The sequence below is a fragment of the Pimephales promelas genome, chromosome 7, assembly GCF_988280905.1.
Source record: "Pimephales promelas chromosome 7, fPimPro1.hap1.1, whole genome shotgun sequence".
NCBI lineage: Eukaryota > Metazoa > Chordata > Actinopteri > Cypriniformes > Leuciscidae > Pimephales > Pimephales promelas.
Window position 1 is genome coordinate 30,081,705 of NC_142775.1, and position 9,671 is coordinate 30,091,375.

General features: G+C 36.5%; 1 protein-coding gene across 3 annotated transcripts in view; it reads right to left on the reverse strand.

Annotated features, from left to right (window-relative positions):
- Window positions 1-8,513, reverse strand: part of pard3bb (par-3 family cell polarity regulator beta b) — a 305,177-nt gene extending 296,664 nt beyond the window's left edge. For all 3 annotated transcript variants that reach the window (XM_089133316.1, XM_089133317.1, XM_039683213.2), the window contains exons 1-2: window positions 8,254-8,513; window positions 7,594-7,851 (exon numbers count right to left, since the gene is read on the reverse strand). In XM_089133316.1, the coding sequence (XP_088989442.1) occupies window positions 7,594-7,710 (117 nt within the window). In that variant the 5' untranslated portion in view covers window positions 7,711-7,851; window positions 8,254-8,513. The remainder of the gene's footprint in view (window positions 1-7,593; window positions 7,852-8,253) is intronic.
- Between the last annotated feature and the right edge of the window lie 1,158 nt (window positions 8,514-9,671).

Here is a 9,671-nt window from a genome sequence, read left to right on the forward strand (position 1 = left end):
CGCTGCAGAAATTAGACAGCAAATCCTCAAAGTGGAAACCACACTCTTTTCAAGTGATAGCTGATGTATGGCACCATTTAAAAGGCTGAAGATTAGCGCAACTAAATCTAGGGCATTTCTCGTTCACTTTAATCCTGAAACGCATTAAATGCATAATTACACAGCTGCAGGAAAATGTTTCAGATTAGCATAACAAAAAAAAAACACACAAGAATGTGAGCTACAGAGACTTCAATGGCGGAGAAGGAAATCTGGTAATTAACAACACTTCTCGTCGCTCTATCGGGCGAGATAACGCGCAGCCAAGCAGTTGTGCTCCAAGCTGTGAGAGCTAGCTAAGAGGTCGAACTGTCCACAAATATGAAACGCAGAGAGCAAGGCTACAGCTTAACCTCTATTAACTTGCAGGCATTTGGACAAGTTGAGAGCCTCCTGTGCAACAAAGCCTACACGCAATTATCCCGTCCATAAAACTAGGCCAAAGTGAATGGGAAAACATTTGGTAGAGCAGTGGTCTGCAACTGGTGGGTCATGACCCAAAATGGTGGCAGGTCTGTTATGGTCATGGACAGTGGGGGAAAACAATGCTCAATGCAAATAACCACTTAACCATGCAAAACAATTAGGCTTATCAACTTTTTAAATGAGCACAAACAGTTACTTTATGTATTGTTGCTGCTGTCAAAGGCCATGTGACCATGTACAAAACATATTGCAAGGTACAAATAAATACAATGTTGGCACTGTGTTGGTTTGCAATTGTTAACTTGATGTTTAATATGAAATTTGGCTCCTAAGACAAAATGAAAGGAATTTGCAAAACTACATTCAAAACTGAAAAGTCATTGGGTTATCTAAACAATTCATCAACAAGTTGTCCATAATGAGGCTCTGTATAATTAGGTTAACATTCTTTGGGGGCGTTCTTGCGCTTACAGTGGACTATTCAAAAGTCCAACAGGAATGGTCTTGAAATTGATCATTAAACACATTCTTTTTGTAAACAAGCAGTGTTTCGCAGGGGAAAATTTGAAAGTTGCAGCTTCTTTGAACGGGTTTAACATACTAGTGCCATTGAATATTTGAGACTGGGTGTGTTTAGTGCCATGCTTTGATTAAAAACTGGACTGCTATACACTTCACAATTAAATGGTGACATGTTACATTTGCAAGGTGTACTTTTAATTAAGTAAAACTTTATTATTAGAAATCAACCTAAAAATGTCCCGCTAACTGTTTCGACATCAGAAGTTTCCTTAAAATACGATAAAGAACAAAGAGTAAAAAGAACAAAGAAATTGTCCCTTTAGGCTTTACGTATTCTGTAAAAAAGTTAGCAAACTGTTTAAATGGCTACTTCTAAAATTAAAAAAGTTACTGGATTCACCAAAATTCACAAAGTTTGTGGCCTCACAACCCTCTACAATGTAAGTAAATCATTGCAGGTCATAGGGTGTGCCGACAGGCATGCCAAAATGTGAATTTAAACACATTTAGATATATCGAAATCATCTTCCATTGTGATTTCCTGTATATCTAAATATGTATAGATCTTCACACTGAAAGGTAAAACTTCCGAAATCTCTATGTAAACAATGAGTGACGTAGACACGCAAGCAATCTCTTCCGGCGCATGCGCAGACCAAAGCGCCCGTGCAGTCATATCAGTTGTTCATGGTAACAAGAGGTAAAAAAAACGATATAAATGCGTTTCGTGTCTTAGGCCATCAACGTGGACTTACATTTATGAGTCATTAAATCATGTTTAATTTCGACTTCTCTGTGCATGTTCTTTGAGGTGGGCCCCATAAATCTTCTTTATATGACTGATAGACAACAAAGGTTTGACCAAAAAATATCAAAATTGAAAATACTGTGGAAATAAAGACACCTACATCTTGGATACCCTTGAGGTAAGATAAAGCATATCAAAAATTTATTTCAAGCGAAACTATCCTTTTAAATTGCCAAGAGAAATAATCTACTACATTCTACAACCGAAATTCACCACTAACATGCTGAAATCCTGCTAATGTCCAAGCATTTCAAACAGATAATCAGGGATAGTAAACTCATCATCACTAAGCTTTCTGATGTGATAAGATGAAGCCTTCACTAAGCACCAGTAATTAAATAATTATGGATCCCAAAGGCTGAATTAAAATTTGCAGTATGACAGCACAAAACAAGTACAAAAACAAGGTAATCACAATGGTAATCAATGAATAAGCTATAAGGCGAAACAGCAACCCCAAATCATTCACGCGTGTTCAGCAAAACTTCCCGGCAAATATTGAATTGTACTGGCACTGAATTCAAGCTTCAGATTGCGTGGCAGAGCCGTGAAGTCCGTGAAAGGTTCAAAGACCACACTGATTGATGAGGGTGTTAGTATTCCTGCAAACATAATGCTCCGTTTGTTCTGCATTTTGTGCTGTAAGCGCAGAGATGTGATTTGTGAAGCCTCCCCGCATTCATGAATAAATGCAACATTATGATTATTAACTCTATTAATGAAACTTCAAGGGAAACCTGAAGGACATTAGTTACCAGCAGCTCTGAATCATACAGTCTCAACAGGGAAAAGAACCAAGTAATGAAAACAATCTATCACAAAGATCGATTATACCGCCTTCTCAGTACTGACAAACCATACTGCGGTACAACGCTTCCAATCATAAACGGAACACAAGTAAACTTAATATTACTGCGCTGCATAGTACTATTCATGAAGCTAATACCATTATACATCACTGTTTGAGAGTGTGTAAATTGTGTGCATGCTTGCATGGACCCTCTTCTTTTTATTCTGGCTATTTAAATCAAAATGAAAATTCTGTCTTTGTTGCTATATCAACCACTGGTACTTTTTATATCAATACTAAATCAATATCCTATAGCTACAATAATGGTCCATGACTAGAGAAAATCTAGTTAATATGCCATATTCTTCGAAATTTATAATCATGTTGGTGTCATAAAACAAATAAGAAAAATTTCAATTTAAAAAGAAAATGCTAAAAGTGTCATGTGGAGTAACAATCAACATTTCAGGAGACTTTTTGTTATTTTGTTATGTTGGTTGCACCACACGACTTTCACAGACAAATGTTTATTAATCAGCACTAAAGCAATTTGGTTAACAAAAAAAATAAATTTCAGACATTAAAAACATGATAATCGTACCCGTGTAATTCACCATATGGATAAATTACATTTGAATGTATTTTTGAATAAATTTGTTTAGGCTATGTTCAGGAAGCAGGTAAATGTGGCCATATGGTCATATGACTCATATCTGTTTATGTCTTGACAGTGTGAACAGCATGGAATCTGATCTTTTCAATTGTGATTTGGGTCACTTCCATATGGTACTAAATACGAAAGGTGAAGGACAGCGAGAACTCATAACTATTACAGTGACACCTATACAAGCAAAACATCATACATGTTTGAAAACGCTTATCTCTTTAAAAGTTTTTTCACATCTTCATCTTTGTTTTTTATACTACCTGCGCATAAATCCGCTGGCTTCCACAGCAGATCACACAATAAATAAGCGAGTAATCTCTTACCTTAACGCCCTCCGTGTTTACTTCCGTATGACGTCTTTTTATTGTTCCTTTGCGCATGCGGGCCAGATTCAAAATAACAATGTGAACAAAAACAAAAAAATCGGATGTCAACAATAAGTCGGATTTGACCACTAGGCTTGAACGTATGTGTGAACGTAGCCTAATAGATCCAGACTAGGGCTGGAACTGACAATTATTTTTCAATCGATGAATCTATTGTTTATGTAAACTATTGTTTATTTTCTGAATGGTCGATTAACCCTTTGGTTGATTTAATAAATAATAACCGTAACTACTAATCAACGCATGAAATTTTACCTAATGATATGAAGGTGTTTACTATAGCTGTGTTCACAGTCACTTTTAGGGATTTACAGTGTGAATCCTGAATTTTATTTTATTTTTTCAGGAGATTAAGGTAACTGCTTAAATGTGTCCATTCAGCTGTTTGATCAACTGCATTCTAACTAACTAACCAACCATAGCGGTAATGATACCGACAGTATCAAGCATGGCGGTGTCCATAAAACCATAAGGTTTTACAATTATTGACATCATGGTGGGCCAGATATTGTTGTAATAACGGCATTCCCAGGAGCCGGCATAAATGTGGAACATAAACAGCATGACAAGTCAAAGCATTCCACTCAAATTGACTAATTTATGTAACTGATGTAAACGATTTCATCAATGCATCATTCCAGCCCTAATCCAGACCAACAAAATGAGCATAATGTCATTGACACTAAAGGTTTTCAATGACATTAAGCTCAAAATTTCACAGTCAAAATCCAGTCATTCTAATAGGAATCCATTTGAACAGGTTTCGCGTGAGGCTGAAAAAAAAAATCAAGATCGGTAATTGATCGAATCGTGAAATTTGCGTCAATGCCCATTGCCCAGCCCTAATATTTAGAACAGTGCAACACTTTTCGTGACCCTCAACCAACTACGGAAACTCTGCAGGGGCCAAACAACAGACATTCACCCTGGCCTGGAAATGAGGCCCCTGAGACAGCAGCCAATCAGGATCCCTCAAAGAGCTCCATCCATCCTCACCGAGGCCTCGTGTGCGTCACTAGCCCACGCTTCTATTCCCCTGAGACTAACAGCCAATAACACTGAGCTGACGGGAATAACAAACACACAAATAAAGTCTAGGCACGCACATATACATGTCTGAGAGAAAGGACGTGCCCATCCGAAATAAAATAAAAATCGCCTGAGCTTAGCTCGACACGCAGTGGCCCCTAAGAGTAAACGCCTGATAAGATCTCGCACATCGATTGCCTACTAAAACCAAGCAATACCTCGATCCAACTGGCAATCTCTTGTCAGAGCCCTGACCTGCCAAATCCATCGCATGATATTACGGGGCAATATGCAGTACGAGGCCACCGCCACCCCGGGTTTGATCACTAAACCAACTTCGGAACAAAATGCGAAGACCGTCTGCCATCAGTCAAATTGACCATTCTAAAGACAAAGCAATAACACAGTAAATTGTAAGGCGAGGAAGTCGCACAGCAATCTACAGGCTCATTTGGGCCCAGCGACTCCTGGAGCGATGCAAGATGAAAAGCCTGTTGTTTATTAGAAGCCCATCTAAACCCTAATGCTCCGGGAGAGGGCCGAATCCACGTCTGCGTCGGCCCAGGGGGGGATTCGTGGGATCCGGCGAGAATGGGTGCCACTCAAACTGATGTACTATTTAAATAATGAAGCTCAAGCAGCAATGAAGGAGATATCTGATGAGGGGGCAGAGGGTCAGCGCTCAGGGGGGAGAACGCCTGACGCGTTTTAACTCTGATTTGCATTTATCACATAGAAAAAATTGGACATGGCGCATCTGCACCCGACTTCATAAAATCAGTTTTGCGGATTCCTGTCATCAGAGAAAGGCACTTATGAACCCTTTTTAAATTTGACAATAATAAGAGTGAAGGTCGACATTTCAGCTCCCATCAGGCTCAGAGCACGTGACTAACAGGTTTAAAATTAATGAATGAGGTCTTTACAGTTCACTCAATCCCATAAGATAAAGCATACATTTTTGATCATCCTCTAATTAAATGTAAAACCAAATATAAAAATTACAATAATGTAGCATGTGCTAATCCCACTGTGATTTCAGCTGTAGCCTACTGTTAAAGTAAGGCTTAATTAGCAAATCACAGAATTATTATTAACCTTTATAAAGATGAACAAGATGTGGAACAAAACACTTTAGGCCTGAAGGACTAGTTCACCTAAAAATGAATCTTCTGTCATCATTTACTCATGTCATTCTTTGCCTTTTCTTTTTATTCAGTATTGCGATATGGTTACCCATTTTAGGGTATGTTTACATGACAATGATGGTAGGGCTGTGCAATTAATCATATTTCGATTTTGTCATATAACGATTATGAAGTAAAACGATTATTGTGCAGCTGCATCACTTAATATGAATACTACCATCTACTTGAAAAACCTAAAGCACTGTTTGTTTAATTTCTATTTTTTGCTGGGGTTTTTTTGTACCGAAATTAGTTTCTTTGTTCTTAAATTATTGCTGACTGTTTAATAGTCTTTTGTAACGGTTTTGAGGAGGATTTTTCTTACATGAACCTAGTTTTTGCTGAAGTACCAATAATTGTGAAATTTTACTGATATTTAAAATTACTCATATCATGAAATAAGACTTTGATCATATCACCCACCAATAACAGTGTTAAATATTTGTGATTTCAATATTCACCAAAATAATCGTGACTATGATTGTTGCCATAATCGAGCAGCCCTACCGTTTTTATGTACTAAAAACAGTATACAGATTACAGACATTGTCAAAACGATCCCAGTTCACACGGATCCACGAACATGACTAAAAACGCTGCATTACTCATGCAAGGCCAGTAGTTGGCGATGTCGCGCTACATGCCTATAGACTGAACATGTAGGCCTAATACACAAGCGCATGACGTAATAGTTTTCACACATTTGCATTTTTGTAGTTTACGTGGAGATGATACCGGTAATGTTTTCAAAAAACGTGCACTTTGAAACTTGTTTTCAAGATTGTGTTTTTAGGCCCCCAAACTGCCAAATCGCAGAAAAAGTTTTACGTTTTTAGTTGAGAATGGTGTAGTGTAAACAAGCTGGACTTTCATAAAAAATATGAAATATAATTCAATACTTATATTTAGAAATTGTCAATACTTATATTTCAAATTGACAGTAAAAACTGTTATACTGTTTATATATTTTTTTTTTCAAATAAATGCTGTTCTTTTTAACTTTCTATTCAGAAAAAAAAAATTACAAATTTTCAGACACAATATTAAGCAGCAAAATGTATAATAATAATTAGAAATGTTTCTTGAGCAGCAAATCAGCATATTAGAATGATTTATGAAAGATCATGTGACACTGAAGAGTGATGATGCTGAAACTTACTTTACATTCTAAAATAGATTGTACAAAACAGTTTTTGAAACATTAATAATATTTCAAAATTAGTTTGTTTTGGGGTTTTTTACATTTTTTAAATGCAGCCTTAGTTGGTGAGCATAAGAGCCTTCTTTCAAAAACATTTCATTTTGTATAATGACGATAAAACTTTTTGAATTATACATTTTTGGTTATCCTTGGACTCAACTGCACTCAACCAATAAAAAAATTAAAATTCTGTCATCATTTACTCGCCCTACCTGTACAATTTTCTTTCTTCTGCTGAACACAAAAGACGATATTTTGAAGAACGATTGAAACCAAACAGTTGTTTGGCACCATTGACTTCCATAGTAGAAAAAAAAAATAGGAAACCATTGAAGTCAATGGTACCAAAGTTCCAGTCATTCTTCAAAATATCTTCCTTTGTGTTCAGCAGAAGAAAGAAACTCAAAGGTATGGATGAGTAAATGATGACAGAATTTTCAGAACCTCAAACTTGGTCTCTTCATCTTGGTTTGTGTTTCATTAAATAAAGCAAATCCGGCCATCTCTTTATTATATCTGATAATAATGTGTAACTCACCTGCTCTAGTAGCTTTCTGTATCTCTGGGTGGCTTGCTGAATGAGATCTCGAACTGTCCAGCCTTCCTTACATGGGACAACAACACCAGTCCTTCCAAAACTCACTGTCACTTTCATTTTTAATCCAGAAAGGGGATGATGAATCCAGATGTGTCCCTAAACAAACTCCAGCAGCAGGTGTGTGTGCTTGTGTATCTTCAGTCAGGCTGCACACTGCTTTTCTGCATCAAACTTTACTGCTTCAAACACTGCATTATACTATAGAAAGAAAAACAAATACTTTAAGTGTAAAACAAATAAAATCAGATGTTTTAGTAAGATGTTTACTAACTAGAAAGCATTGTTTACTAAACTGTTTAATAAAACAGCATGCAGTGCGTTAAATAGCAACAGCTGGTGGGAAGTTTTAAACAGAGTCGGTGCACTTCGATGTAAATACATTTTCGGGCTGGTTTTATTATTACAGTTAGAGATGAGAATGGTAACTTAGTGTCCCGTTGAACCCAGTTGGCTAACGGTTAGCTCTGAGGGCAACACTTTTACTTTGTAAACTCACCGAAAACTTTTAAAATATGAAAATGCGCCGAAATCAAAAGTTAAACACGTATACATTACGCGTGCGTGTATTTCGATTTCATATCAAACCTATTTTGCACTTACTTGGCATATTATGGAGAGGCGAGAAGATTAGCGGCAAAAAAACTTTGTCGCAGTGTTGTTGAATACCCTCACAAATCATCATGCAGTCACGCTGTCTTTATACAAGCTCCCACTTTATCGATGATCAACGAGAATTTACTAAAGACACTGAATATGTGTGAATGGCTTTTGCATCAGTATTTTGCCCGGATGGAGTTGCGCCATTCCTAAAGTTCCCGAGCAGCTTCCAGCAGTGTTATCCCAACATACAGAGCGGGGCCACACAACTTTATTAAAGGGCCAGAACACATCTGCTCGTGGACCACTGCAGGACACTCATCACGCTATGCTAACTGTTGTTATAATACCATATGTACACATTTCACATGTTTGCCTGTATCACTACAACACTGTGCTGTTTCCAATGGTAACAATGAGCCATATCCTACTTATTGTTATGCTAACAAATAAATAAAATGATAAATGTACAAATCAGTAAATAAATAAACAGCATGTGTAAAAAATAACTTTTAAAATAAATAATAAATGAATAAATAAAATGGGTCTTGTTGAAAACATGAATAAATAAACAAACAGCATAGGTAAAAAATAAATAAATAAAATAAAAATAAATAGGTCTATTAATATAAAAAACTATATAAATGCTGTTCGTTTTCTCACACAAACAGCTCGTTTCATGTCTTAGGCCATCAATGTGTACTTACATTTACGAGTCATTAAATCATGTTTAATTTCGACTTCTCTACGCATGCTCTTTGAGGTGGTGACCATAGACCTGCATTATATGACTGACAGACAAGAACGGTTTGACCTAAAAATATCAAATTTGAAACTACTGCGGAAACAAAAACACCTACATCTCGGATGCCCTTGAGGTAAGCTAAAACATACCAAAAATGTATTTCAAAGTGAACTATCCCTTTAAGCCTTCTCTTTGAGACTGGGGCTATCACAAATAATTCAATAGTCTACTTGAATTTGCTATCAAGTATAGTATAGGCCTATAATATTTGTTTCTGTGGCTGAATTTGAAATTGCACTACTGATTAGTATTTCTGCCATTTAAAGATATTTAACCAAACCAAAATGTTATGAATACCAAAAAAAATGCACATGTCATACTTAAAGGGATAGTTAACCCATGAATGCAAATTCTGTCATCATTTTCTCATCCTCAAGTTGTTCCAAACATTTATGAGTTTGTTTCTCTCTTCTATTGAACTCAAAAGAAGATTGCTTTGACAGCTGACGTTAGCCATTGACTTACATAGGGGAAAAATACTATGGAAGTCAATGGCTACCTGAACTATAAGACAAGTGTCAAATATTTAATTAAGATAGCTGAAACAAACTATTCTCAGGACAAGAGATATTTATCAAAAATGCCAGGCCGAAGAAAGTTCTGATGCATAATATTA